The sequence below is a fragment of the Schistocerca serialis genome, chromosome 3, assembly GCF_023864345.2.
Source record: "Schistocerca serialis cubense isolate TAMUIC-IGC-003099 chromosome 3, iqSchSeri2.2, whole genome shotgun sequence".
Lineage (NCBI taxonomy): Eukaryota > Metazoa > Arthropoda > Insecta > Orthoptera > Acrididae > Schistocerca > Schistocerca serialis.
The window spans coordinates 255,074,372-255,089,437 of NC_064640.1; the positions used below are offsets into that span (position 1 = coordinate 255,074,372).

General features: G+C 40.2%; 1 protein-coding gene across 2 annotated transcripts in view; it reads right to left on the reverse strand.

The window, feature by feature from the left end:
• Positions 1-5,727, reverse strand: part of LOC126470016 (haloacid dehalogenase-like hydrolase domain-containing 5) — a 122,330-nt gene extending 116,603 nt beyond the window's left edge. The window contains exons 1-2 of one of the 2 annotated variants that reach the window (XM_050097492.1): positions 5,459-5,727; positions 5,165-5,371 (exon numbers count right to left, since the gene is read on the reverse strand). In XM_050097492.1, the coding sequence (XP_049953449.1) occupies positions 5,165-5,371; positions 5,459-5,503 (252 nt within the window). In that variant the 5' untranslated portion in view covers positions 5,504-5,727. The remainder of the gene's footprint in view (positions 1-5,164; positions 5,372-5,458) is intronic. The other variant, XM_050097491.1, reaches the window with a different exon arrangement.
• Positions 5,728-15,066: the final 9,339 nt, after the last annotated feature.

Below are 15,066 nucleotides of genomic sequence, written 5' to 3' on the forward strand. Positions count from 1 at the left end.
AAAGTGTAGCATCTGACTTACAGTTCAAAGGGCTGATATTCTTTGAATGGACAAGGTACTCGATACTTTGAGCCCTGGAGCAAGTGGTAGTCAAGCCCAAAGCACATCGTTTGCACTGAAGCCTCCACGAGGAGGAATGGTTGAGGGAATACCCAGAAGAGTTCTGTCAGTGTACCTGCACAAGCCAATAGATCACAGTGTGGAAGATATAAAGAACACACAGTGATTTTAGCTGGTGTGAAAACTTCCACTGCAACTACTTGTCTGAGGTAAGAGGAACAGCAGAAGAGTGACATCTGTCATCAATGAAAACAGGCATCCCACCCTTACCACTGCCTTCCTAGTACGATCGACATTCCCGTAGGGCCGGTAGCCCCTAGCAGGTGAGTTTGTGACTAAATTGAGTTTCTTGTACGCAGATCCAGAATGGTCTCTCCTGGACCAAGAGTTACAATTCTTCCAAATGCAGCTGGTATCCATTTAACCTCCACTACAATACAGAAGTCCCTGTGGGAGCCAGTGATTAGCGATGGTTGTCTTTGCTCTTCTCCCACAGCGGTGATGCTTTACCTGAGAGATCAGAGGGGTGCATTAGATGGTGTCTGGGTCTCTGGTTCCCCTATACAGATATCAATACCCTTGATAGTGAAATCACCATTGGAAAGGGTGACTGCTCACTGATATGATGGTTTAGCTGCCACTTTCTTTGATTTTGGATGGCTTTTTATTTTGCATTTTTCCTCACAGGCAGCACTGATTGTGTGGGTAGAGGGCATGGCTTAGTGAGTCTCTGATGTGTGCAGTGGTATGAAGATGACGTTCCAAGTCCTTCGCTGAAAGCTTTCAAATGGTTTCAGGGTCACGTGCAGCTTCCACCCCGCCCCCCTTTCCCTTGGGCAGGTTATTACTTTCCTGGTTATAAACACCACACTTACTGCTCCATACTGCTTTATCCTGGAGCAGTTTATAAATTTCAGAGGAAGTGCTCAGAAGTTGCCCGATTCATGAGCTGGACCTTCAGAATGTCCATACAGACAAGGTTTCTATCAATTTTCCATGACCTTTTCAGTCCTTTTCCATAACCTCTTTAGTTAAATGCAAGACTTCTCGAAAATAAAATAACAAAAACATTTTTTTTAATGAGCCCAAAAGCCAGTTGAGGGCTGAATGTAATAATTCTTTTATCACTTAAACCGTATATCAATACGAATAATTTAACTATATATGACTTGCACTACCATATATCATTCATCAAATGCTATAGACACATTCAACTCTCACCTAGGATGGGTCATGATTATTTTCAGATACACTTCTCATTACATCAGTTAAAATAAAAATAGTTTTAACATAATAATGTAGTCAAAACTTACAATTTTCCTTAAAAGAACAATTATAAAAGTATAAAATTGAAGTCAAATGTTAAATTTAACAGTAACAACTGTTTGTTAATAGAGAAGCCTCTCAACTGTAGCATTTCCATGAAACATGCATAACAGCTTCTGTATGAACTTAATGAAGACAAGGTTTGCACTTTGCAAATTCCTCAGAAAGTGATTGTTTGTCCTCCTTAGGGTTGAACTGTTTCAGCTGTTTTACAGAATATTCCCCAAATTTAAAATAATCTCTCTTCACTATGTCAGCTGCTGAGGAGTCATATTACTTTTTCATTACTCTCATGACCATCTGTTCATTTTCAATACCTTTTCATGACCAGTAGCCATTCCGACATATCCTTCTCATTACATGCCATGGTAGTATGACCAAATCTTTTGCATTCAAAGCACTGTATTGGGCTGGGAACAAATGGTCAAACCTTAATACAGACATAGCCTGCAAGAACATGTTCATTTAATTCTGGAGTGTTGAAGACTAAAATGTGATGTTGACTATCCTTATGTAGTTCTGCTCTTCTGTGACATCCATGTTTTTCCATTCTTCACATAATTCCTCAGTGTCCATCTCCATTATATTGGAGCAGGTAACTAAACCTTTACTGAAGTTAAGGGTGTCATGTTGTTCAGCCACAAAAGGGTAGTTGCCTAAGGCCTTGCATCCTAGAAGCTTACCTACCTGGTGCAACGTGGCAGTTTCAGCTATAAGTGCTCCATTGTGAAGTCGTTTAAGACTTTTTTAAGGACCCAGTAATAACTCCCAACTCCTTGTGAATATAGAAAGAGAAGATCTTTTGAAATGTTCCCTCTGCTCTGTTGATCATGATGAAAGTTTTACAGCAGACTAATAGCCTGTTACTACAATTCTGAGACTACTACTCAAGCGGACTGACCACCTGTGCTGCATACATGATTAATGGAATAGAAAAGGTCGCACAAGAGAACTGATTTTAAATTAGAAAATTACACTTAAAACTTGCTTTGCTACCTGTCAGACATTTTATGTAATCAATTCATAAATTATCTTCTCTCGGGAGAAATCATTAGATTCGGTGATTCCCACTGGCTACCATATACTATTAGCTGAATTCCTATGACCACCAACAACAAATTACCAACATCCCCACACAATGCAAGAGCTGCTGTCACTGTAAGTGCAATTTAGCCTGCCATCGCCTTCCTCTGACTTTCAAACTTGATTACACATCTGATTATAGGTCACAATTTGACATTTTTCACATTAACATCGATTTCCAGAAGTGAAAGAAGTAATAAGTGACAGATCAAAATCTTAGATCTGACTGGGGATGGAACCCTAAACATTTGGTTCTAGAATAAGCTTTAATTAAGAAGATCTTTGAGCCAAATATACCTGGAACCAAGGTGAAACAGAATTCCCACTCTCCACATAAGATTTGCAAATAATATTGCTGTCACTACTGATACTACCAGTGAAGAGAATGATTACAATAGACATCCTAAATATTTAACAAATTTGAAAAAGTTTGAACTTAAAATAGTAAAAAAGATAGCAGGCAAATCAGAGATGACAAAGTTACTTGCAAATCGGAGATGACAAAGTTACTCAGTATCAAAACTGAATGAAGTAAAATACAAAGAGATAACAAATTTTGTTAATAACCACATTAATTACAGAAGATAACATTTGCTGCAATTAAATCAAAAACAGAAACACAGATCAGAAGGCACTTTATTTAAGAAAGATAGCAATTAGCAAACAAGTCATTTAATAAAATATAATTTGTCAAGATGTTCATCTGCAATGGGCTCTTGCACATACCTGAAAGCCACTGAATGCCAAAAAAGTACTTGGAAACAACAGAAATGTGGCTTTGGACAATGCTAACTTGAACCAGATGCACAGAAGCAAAATTCAATGACAATGTTTTGAAAGAAACCAATTATTGAACTTCATAACCATTCAATAAAAATTTAAACAAAATCTTTTGGAAATTTGTTTTAATACAAGTATTTATGGAATATACTGGATGAAAGGAAATTGTAAATAAAATCAATGGTAGGATAAGAAAGAAAATGAAAGACGCAAGCCTACTGGAGGTAACAATGTAAAAATTATCAAGGAATAAAGACAACACAAAATTGAGAAAAGTGGTTGCACTTATAAGACACAGCCTTTGGACATTAGGGTTTCTCTCCAAATGTAAATCACATAGTCTCACTAACAGGTGGAAAGAAGTGCTGGTCGCACACAGTAATGGTTAGCAAAATACTTTGCAGTTAATAACTAACAATAAGGTTAGCTCATGTTAACTGTAGAAGTGTACACTAGGGTCAGACTGACCACGGAGTTTACTTTGTTTGTTACCGTGCATGTGACATCGCACATAAACAGTCTGCTGTCACCAATGTAAATTCAGCATTGAGTGAGACCTAGTAGAGGAGAGACATTCAATGTTTTGAGACTTTGTTGTTTAATTAATTTGATACAAATGTTTTCTGAAGGGTCACTGTGACCCTGTGTAGCTGTCCTATCTCTGGATATTAAGGACATTTACGTGAAAATGACGTATTGAAGTGACATTTTACTAATAGGGGATGCTATACAGAAAGCATTATTAAAGAAACTCAATCATCATCCTGATGAAAGTGATGGTGAAGCTGGTGCTCCTGCAGCAGTCATAATGACAAAACTAATCAGTCTGCAGAATCTTCAGACAGTGATGAAAGTACAGCCATCCAAGACAAGAACTGTCATTGCTGTAACAGGGCTCTCTCTAACAGAAAAGGTCGGCCAGTTGCCACTAGTGTTGTAGTCCATATTCCAAGAGTGTGGAAATAATTAATGAATAGATCTGGGAATAATTGAGAACACCTTAAAATATCTGTGTAAATGAATTAAATGAACAGCATCTTCATTGAATTAAACTACAAATAAAGCATTTAGATCCGGATTACTTTCAAGTTTCATCCTTCCTTCATGATAGTTTGTACATAGTTTCGAATTTTGGATACATTAATACCAATATCGACTGAGAAAGTACATGGCAGAGGTGAAATAAAATGCACTTAGTATAGGAGCGACCAATTTCGTTACAAAATATTTTATATTCGGTTAATTTCTCCATCAAATAACTGAGAGCCAATGTGACCCTGGTGTACAGTTGGTGTGACAGCTTCAAAGGTGTACACTACTAGTGTTAATTTTGACACACATGATCACGCAAAAACTGCAAGTTGCAAAAGTTCACTTGTTCCAGGTATGATACTGTGGTTATGCACTTGAATTAACGTTGCCAAACTCCACCGCTGTTCATCTTACAGATAATTTTCATTACTTGTATTCGCACCTCAAAACTAAATATCATTGTTGTAGGAACTAAAGTAGAATAACTGCAAGTATAAAAAATATAACAAAAGGTCCAGCTGCGATTTATTTATATCATTTGACCGTTCTAAGCAAACAGGACACGATTATCTCTCTCTGTACTACGTCCACAAAACAATAAGGCCTAATGACTGTTGATTTAGGGGACAAAAACGTAATTCATTACAAGTGTATTAATAATGATGATAAAATCTTAGAGCTACGCAACAGGGCAATCTACACAAAACCACCATTATGATGTACAACACCTACATATGTACCCAGAGACAGGTTTTCAAGGACACAACGTTCGTTTACTTATATAAAATATACGAAATAAATTTCATACACTTTAGTTTCGGTTTTCACACTGCATTCGGTTTAAGCATGATTATCTGAATTACATTTGTTGCGAAATACTTACATTTAACTCCAGCCAGTTCGTAAGGTGTCCAGCCTTAGTACTTTTAAGGCAGTTCCCCGCATTGGTCACAAATACAATTGGAACTTTTAGTTTCTTTCGTTCGTCACATAGTTTATTGAAAGCGGCTTTCGCTGCTGGCAGCACATTTCGTCCTCTAGTTATTACACCGTCTATGTCACATATTATTCCAAATTTTGGTTTTTTAGACTGCAAAGTAATGGCATAACATCTGTCGTAAGATATTTCCGTACATTAAAAAAATTTATAAAACTATCGCACACACCTCAAACTTACATCACTTCCGGGTAACGCTCTGCTTAAATTTCGCAGAAACTTCATTTTTTAAATATTATACGAATCTTTCACTAACACACTCCCCTACCAGCAACAAACAGTAACAGCCACCAATTATGACGGCAAAGATAACCATTGCAGCCTTGCAAAGACTTTCGCATCACCATTTTGTTGTCAAGCACACAACCACGAAAGATATAAGATAATGAACACGTGTACACGATTCAAATAAACAACCCGCCTCAGACAACTCACCCAAACAACATAGCAAAACACTAACCCTTCTGAGACAAAGAACTTTGTAAATATATTGTGTTGTAATATCGATAATCGTAGGTGCAACAGGACATCTGGATTCGTTTCTAACTTCTTATTCTTATAGAATAACCTTGGTTTCTATGACGTTACAGTGATCATATGAATATATAAAAACAATTTTTGCAGCAACGTCAGCGATCATCTGAAATACTATAACTCCTTATTTATAATGAACAACATCATAAAGTCGACTTATTATTGATATGAAACACACATAAAAGAAATTTACGATCATTAATAAAATATGCATTACAACCATGTTAACCAACTCGTGAGATGACTTTTCTGTAACGAGGTGAGGTCTCTACAACCCCTATGTTTAAACCGAGATTTAAGGCAAAAATCATTTGAAATTTTTAATTTATACAATATAACATTTATTTTAACAATTATTTGAGTGTTGTTTAAATGCTTCTAATTTATTTTATTACACTAAACAAAGCCTGCAGCATTTTACTATTTATCACACAAAAGCACGTAATTTTGTGTGGTTCTTTTAAATAGTACTCATAAATGGACTGTTAGAGTACTGAATTTTACATCCTGAAAAATTATTCGAGCTCTGTAGCAAATAAAAATCCAAATGAAACTAAATTCCAGGGTTTAAATTTGCGCATAAAAATTCCACCTGCTAGATATACAAAGAAAATTTGTCAAATTGACATTCATTGCTGGGAACTACATTTTTATCACCACTCAGAACACATTCCGTTTTAACAGACACTTTAAGTATTTCATTGAAGAAATAGACAGATCCTCATCACAACTTTCCTGAAGTTCTTCTTCTGAATGATATTTTTGTTCGATAGCAGAACTGTGATAACTGGCTAATGTAAAATCGTCGTCTTTTTCGTGTATTCCTTGATCCATATCACTGACACCTTCCTCCATAGACCGACTAACGATTTCATCAAACTCGGGAAAGTTAAAAATGACACATTTGCGCCAACACATTTTGAGCTATACAGTACCGATCTGAAATTTTTTTGAAATTTGTGGTAAGTTCCCATGGGACAAAAACTGGTAAGGTCATTGGGCCCTAAGCTTACACTTATTTAATCCAACTTAAAATAACTTAGGCTAAGGACAACACACACCCATGCCTGAGGGAGGATTCGGATCTCCGACGGGGATAGCTGCACGAACTGTGGCAAGGTGCCTTAGACCACAAAGGCTACCCCCCGCAGCACCGTATTGAAAAAAAAAACAGGTATGTAGTTCACGAGGCGCCGTCTAGGAGACTCCAACACCTATCAACAACTCGTGTCAACAGTAAACACAGAAGGCGATAACGCAACCGACAACGAAACATCAGAGGCTTGGCAATTTAAGGAGGGTTGGGAGAGTATAAAAGCATTCCACCACAACAGGCCTTGGAGAGCGAGTTCCAAAATTTTCGAGCTGTCTGAGAGACCACACCTAGTGAATTAAGGGTTATGTATCCAACACTAGCGTGGTCGGCACTTGGATGGGTGACCATCCAGGCCGCCATGCACTGTTGCCATTTTTCGGGGTGCACTCAGCCTCGTGATGCCAGTTGAGGAGCTACTCGACCAAACAGTAGCAGCTTCGGTCAAGAATACCATCATAACGACTGGGAGAGCGGTGTGCTGACCCCACGCCCCTCCTATCTGCATCCTCATCTGAGGATGACACGGCGGTCGGATGGTCCCGGTAGGCCACTCGTGGCCTGAAGACGGAATACTTTTATCCAGCACTACAACTACATTAATATGTGGGTTGCAAACCAAAATATCTCCTTTGCCACAGTTAAATCCTTATATAGTGCATAAGCACTCAATTCTTGCTCTTTCCATGTGTTACTGGTATTATACTTACGAGTTACGACACATGTCTTGCTGTAGGTAGCTATGATATTTCCCTTTCATGTGTGTTAAGCTTTGCATAGAAAACAATCACATAACTGTCATAATTTGAAGTTCTCTGTAACTGGGATTGGAATGAGGTTTGGGTGCTATACTACATAAGATCCTCACTGCAATCCATTGTAATTTAAATACAGGCCTATTCCTTTCATAGCTGAAGGTAGTCCTATGGAGATATATCATGTCGGACTGTGAATCAAGACATAATAAACAAGTGTGAGCAGAAGAATAGCACTGGTAACACAAAGGTGTAGTTACACCTGTGCTAATTTTACCTAAAATTTTCTCTGTATGAATATCCCAAGATAATTTTAAACCATTTGTTCTCCCAAGAAAATTAACAGCACGTAAGTCTGGTTCCATTAGGGTGTTGTAATTGGAGATTTTCTCTTGACCAAACTCAAGTAATGGGAAGTCATCAATACACGCCTGTACAATAAATAAATTATGACATGTCCAATACTCTCAGTTGAAACCAATCAGTCACAATCCACTGCCAAAGAATCGATATCACATATATTACATAGGGTACAGGAAAAATGCCGCATTTGGCAGCTGGTATGCGATTCTTCATCCCAGATCAAGACAAAAATTTATGTAGCAAAACCTATTCCTGCCATTTTGTTTAATAGAAATACCATTTAAAAAACGAGGCTCTGGCATCGCTGTAACTGCGTGCAGTGTGGCCAAAAATAGATAGCATGAACTCTGCACTGTGCTGGAGCTGTCGCATTAGCTCAGTGAGAGCCGATATGGTAGCTCAGCACGTTCGGTCAGAGGGTAGCTGTCTTCTGTAATAAAAAAACTGAGTGAATGGATCAACAATGAACTCGAATGGATGTTATATGATGTCCAGCCGGAACAAATGCAGCAATCCATAACGAACAAAATGAGCGTAAAAGAAAAATTAAAGTCAGATGAGACAATTCTGTGATGAACGAATACGCAGACTCGTGGATTTAGAGACTTGTTCGCGCCAAACACTTTTTTTTTCAGTTAAAGCATCAAACTGTATCCAATTTACACCTCCACAATGCGGTATCTTATGTATTTCTTTCTGTTACTGTTGCCTTTATTTAAGAAATAACATGAACTTCTTACAGACATAAACGACCACTTTGTTTCGTCCATAACACAAATAAAGCCAACAGAAAACAATAGTGATACAGTAACATCGTCTGTATTCAATGAGGTACATAAAAACACAATAGGTAGACTATACTAGATTTCACATTACGCTACACACAATAATTTAATTCTGTATGTTTGATGTCCAGGTTTATCTTCACAGAGCCAGTACATACATGAACAAGCAATATTCACTTTAGAAGAGATGTTGAAAGCGACCACCTTGCATTTGCAAACACTTCCACAGTTACTGGATCATAGCTTACTGAACCCTACGCAACACACCCTGCATCCACCGTTGCCAAAGCGTCATGCATGCAAACAATTAGGTAGTGTACATCCATGGATGGACTACTATTAATCTGTCCTGTCAAGAGTCCCCACAAATAAAGATCTAGTGGATTAAGGTTGGTTAGTTGGTTGGTTGGTTTGGGGATTGAAGGGACCAGACTGCTACAGTCATCAGTCCCAGTGGATTAAGGTCCAGGAAAGATGAAAACCAGAATATTGGACCTCCATGATCAGTTCATTTCATTGGAAACGTTTCACTTAAATACTTGAGCACATCATTCATTCCAATGTGCGTCAGTACACCACCATGCTGAAACTAAAGCTGTCATCAAACACTAAGGTGAATGAACCTTCCTGGCTGATTAAAACTGTGTGCCCGACCGAGACTCGAACTCGGGACCTTTGCCTTTCGGGGGCAAGTGCTCTACCATATGAGCTACCGAAGCATGACTCACGCCCGGTACTCACAGCTTTACTTCTGCCAGTATCTCGTCTCCTACCTTCCAAACTTTACAGAAGCTCTCCTGCGAAACTTGCAGAACTAGCACTCCTGAAAGAAAGGATATTGCGGAGACATGGCTTAGCCACAGCCTGGGGGATGTTTCCAGAATGAGATTTTCACTCTGCAGCGGAGTGTGCGCTGATATGAAACTTCCTGGCAGATTAAAACTGTGTGCCCGACCGAGACTCGAACTCGGGACCTTTGCCTTTTGCAGGCAAGTGCTCTACCATCTGAGCTACCGAAGCACGACTCACGCCCGGTGCTCACAGCTTTACTTCTGCCAGTATCTCGTCTCCTACCTTCCTAAGGTGAATGTTTTTTAATATGCCAGGAAAAGACTTGTAAAGAAACGGACAATACAGGGGCGCATTCAGCTTGACTGGCAATAGATAAGGACTCAAAAGCACTACTCCCACGATTTCAGCCCACAGGTTTACGCCGAAGCATGCGTGACAGCCATATTTACAGATGATGTGTGTTGTGTTCCGATCAGTAATGGCTGTTGTGGGGGCTGAAAATACCTTCAAGAGTAAAGCTAGGTTCGTTAGTTTTTATCACATTATTTATAAAATGTTTGTTATCTTCCACTTGACGCAAAAACCATCCACAAAACTTTTCTTCGTCGAATTCGGTCTTCTGGTCATTGGTGTTGAGTTAACATGTAACGATATGAATGCAGTTCTTCATTGTACAATACTTCAACAATCACTCCTTGAGAAGTCAGGAACTGCTTTGCAATATCATGGATACTTCACGGAAGTCACTGATGAATGGTTTCAAGAAACACAATTTTTGTTTGTGGAGTAAGTCTAGTCCTTGAACGACCTCTGTCCGTTACTTATGGATGAATGTTACTGGTTTCCCAAAGGCATTACTCCAGATGACAAAAACATTCTTATCGGAATGGTGCCTTTGAGGGTACTGTGCAACATACACACAAGCAGCAGTGGCAGCTTCGCTATCAGATACATACAGCACCAAAAGAATGTAGATGTATCCATCATTTGTGCAGTCAGGAAGCTTCCCTAAATGAACTTGACTGGACCACTTATGGTAGTGCATTGTGCAGTTAATAGAAACAAGCATGCAATTTAATGGGTCCCACTATCATGTTATCAACCATTGTCACATGACAAAATGATGGCCTACTTATAAACGACAAGAACTAGGGTACAGACCTCTTAAAAAAAAAAAAAAAAAAAAAAAAGAAAGAACATTGTAATGATTCAAACCATAGCTTCGTGGCGGATGTGAGTTTAATGGCCCAGTATCCTACTCGGAAAGGTACGATGGCTGGTATGGTAGTGTGGGGTGATACATGTTCCCCTGTACATGCCGATACATTGCATGATGAAACACTGCTGTGAGTTCATCATTTTCATACATGTGTATTCAAAATTATGCACCTCCCCTAATTTTGTTAGTAAACTTTTGTGTTGAATCTGGATGAGGAATCACAAGCCGACTTACAAGTGTGGCATTTTTTCTTCATCCTGTATATTATAAAAATTAATGTACATTTCAATGTGTGTACATTCCACTTTTCCTCCCAAAAAACTGGCTCCATTTCATCTAAACTAGGGACACTTAACACATTGTCTGGATAGAAGCACTATAGAGTTAAGAACCATATAGCACCCATTGGAATGTGGGTGACATAGGAGCTGGATGAAGAGAGGAGCGGAGGAGATGGATGGAAAAAGTGGGGGGGGGAGGAGATGGAGAGAGATAGGGGGAAGAGGAGATGGGCAGAGAAAGGGGGAAGGTGATGGACATAGTGAGGGAGAACCATCTAGGTCTCAGTGGGATAGAGGTGATCTAGGAGGCAGACATAGAAAGTGGGGCGAGGTGGACAGAAAAAGCTGGAAGGAAGAGACAGACAGAGAGAGTGGGAAAGAGGTGGACAGAGGAAGGGGGATGATGACAGACAGACAGAGTAGGAAGAGATGGACAGAGAGTGAGGTGGGAGGAATTGATGGACAGAGAAGAGGTAGTAAGAGGAGAGGGACACAGAGGAGGTAGACAGAGGGAAAGGGGACGAGCAAATGAACAAAGAGTGTGGTACAGAAGATGGACATAGAGAGAGGGGGGGAAGTAGAGAGAGAGGGGGGAGATCAGTTGATGGACAGAGGGAGGAGAGAGGAGGTGGAGATGAAGGAGGATAGTGGGCAGATGGAAAACGAAGAGGGTGTTGAAGTTGGTGGGGGAAGGGGGGAGGTAGGTGGAATGAGGACTGATTATTTGGAGGCAGGTGGTAGAGATACTGCATGTGAAGAGAAGGTGGAAAGCGGACAGGGTGAAATGAAGCAGGTGGAAGAAAGGAGAGAGAAATAGAGGAGGGAAGATAGATTAGGGAAGAGATTTAAATTTGTACTGATTATTTTGATGAAACTGTACCTAATATCTACCATCATGGATTTAGTTGACAGAATACTTTATGTGGGAGCCGTCCACTTATGCCACAACTATCACATTTGGCCCCACTGGTGAGGGAAGGAAACGAGAGAACCTGCATCGCTTTCTGCCAGCGGCCCTCCTTCTCTCCTCCTCCCCTGTAGAATGGAGACTGCTGCACACCAGCAGTACGGCCTGGCTCCATTGCACCATTTGCACTCTGTGAAGGTTCGACTCACAAGGGAATGGTCCAATCCGACACACTAAAACATACCCTGAAATTCTTTTATACAAGAAGAATACACCAAAAGAAAGAATACGTCAGAATTTTAGCTACTAAGACACACCGCAAGTATTCTTTTTGTAAATGTTGGATTGCTAAATTCCTAGCTCCGCAGGCAGCTGGAGAAATGTGTACCCCCACCTGAGCTGCAGCGGACTATGCATGTGCAACATGGCAGGTGCATATCCATGGCTGACAGGGCATCGGTAAATAGTCTCAGTGCCATAGTAAAGCGAATTTCAGTTTTCATTGATAGTTTCTCTGAGACAATGGCCCACAGTTACTGTTCACTCAAATTTGCAACTCATTTAATATCCATAATAATTAGCTGTTGCTTTTGCAGTAGCATAAGTGTTAACAATGAAGATAAAACTGAACTAATATTCATTGTGTTTAACGCTTAACGTGAAGCAGTGTGCAAACCTGCTTTTGCTTCGTAAAATCTGACCATAAAATCTGGAAATGGAGGAAAGACTTACACGAAATACATTGAAGAGCCAAAGAAACTGATACACCTGTCTAATATCATGTAGAGCCCTCGCAAGCACGCAGAAGTGCCGCAAAATGATGTGGCATGGACTCGACTAATGTCTGCAATAGTGCTGGAGGACCATGAATACTGAAAGGCTGTCCATAAATCCGTAAGAATACGAGGGGGTGAAGACCTCTTCTGAACAGCATGTTGCAAGGCTCCCAAATACGCTCAATAATGTTGATGTCTGGGGAGTTTGGTGGCCAGCGGAAGTATTTAAACTCAGAAGAGTGTTCCTGGAGCCACTCTGTAGCAATTCTGGACGTGTGGGGTGTCGCAGCGTCCTGCTGGAATTGCCCAAGTCCGTCGGAATGCACAACGGACATCAATGGGTGCAGGTGATCAGACAAGATCCTTACGTATGTGTCACCTGACAGAGTCGTATCTAGATGTATCAGGGGTTCCATATCACTCCAACTGCACACGCCCCACACCATTACAGAGCCTCCACCAGCTTGAACAGTCCCCTGATGACATGCAGTGTCCATGCCCGCACACGTCCATCTGTTCGATACAATTTCAAACGAGATTCGTCAGACCAGGCAACATGTTTCCAGTCATCAACAGTCCAATGTCGGTGTTGACGGGCCCAGGCGAGGCGTAAAGCTTTGTGTCATGCAGACATCAAGGGAACACAAGTGTGCCTTCGGCTCCGAAAACCCATATCGATGACGTTTCGTCGAATGGTTCTCACGCTGACACTTGTTGATGGCCCAACATTGAAATCTGCAACAATTTGCAGAAGGGTTGCACTTCTGTCATGTTGAGCAATGCTCTTCAGTCGTCGGTTCCGTTCTTGCAGGATCTTTTTCTGGCTGTAGTGATGTCAGAGATTTGATGTTTCTCCAGATTCCTGATATTCACGATACACTCGTGAAATGGTCATACCACTTCATCGGTACCTCGGAGATGCATTGTCCCATCGCTCGTGCGCCGACTGTAACACCAAACCCATTTAAATCTTAATAACCTGTCATTGTAGCAGCAATAACCGACCTAAAAACTGCGCTAGACACTTGTCTTATATACGTGTTGCCGACCGCAGCGCCGTATTTTGCCTGTTTACACATTGTATCTCTGTATTTGAATACATATGCCTACACAAGTTTCTTTGGCGCTTCAGTGTAATTAAGGCGCACCAAAATTAAACTGTTGAAACTGTGAAAGAAAAACTGTGTTTACAGGGAGGCCACTGGGCACAATGTCCTGTCATCCCCCCTCCCCCCTCCACCAATTAATAACTAACATCAGTTGGTAAATAAATAATATGAACAACAGTTCCTTAGAGGAGTTTTCTTGAGATATGAACCACGTCAAGCTGCTCGTGAGAGTCAATCCACTGTTAATTACGGAGAACTACGAGACTGGGCCCTCTGAATCGCAACTAAGTTGAACATTGCTGATTTCAAGCCTTCTTCGACCTGGTTACGTAGATTCAAGAAAACATACAGTACAGGCTGCAGCAAAATGACAACTGACATGAAGGTAAAGCTTGCTGTAACCCTCACATCAGATGTCTCCAACGCCGATCAGTCACGTTTCATGAAAGACCTGGGAGCAAATCGTACTTTATCATGTAGAGGACAAAAAAGGCAGAGTCTCTTGTGCAATCGATTAATACTATGATACATTCATATAAAACGAGGGAATTACTGTTTCTTCAGTTTTATATCTGTCATCAGGGACCTCAAGGCATGCTAGGACCAAAAATAAAAAAAGACTTTTAGGTGGCGCAAATCTTACAATCGACCTTTCAAAAACTGGAAAAATAGAATAGAATTCTTTTTATCATTTCATTAGAAACGACTCCTGACCAAATGCTAGAATTAATTCATTGCTTGGACTGTTAGCCTGGACGTAACAATACCTCTGTCTTTCAGGACGACCAAAAGACGGTTGATGTGATTCAGATTCCACCTGGACAACCAATGTGATTCTCGATAATGAATTTTTTGACTGCAGAAAATATTTTTCTGGGAGCTAGCGGACAATATAATTTTTGGTGGCTGCATGTCATTTTGGGTTTATAAAGAGATCGATTTTCTTAAATTTCCGTCATTTATGAATTGTCAGTTTGCATTGGCACGTTTTACGAATTGCTTTAAGTAATTTTGATATGCAGCACAATAAGCAGAGGAACGGCCAGAAACATTTTTTACCCCACTGCAGCTTTATCTACATAAAACAAGGCTGTGACGTGCCTGAAAGCACTAATTTTTCTTTCGTCACGTGTGCCTGGTATAAGGAAAATTTTCGTTGTCATTCAAATGACAA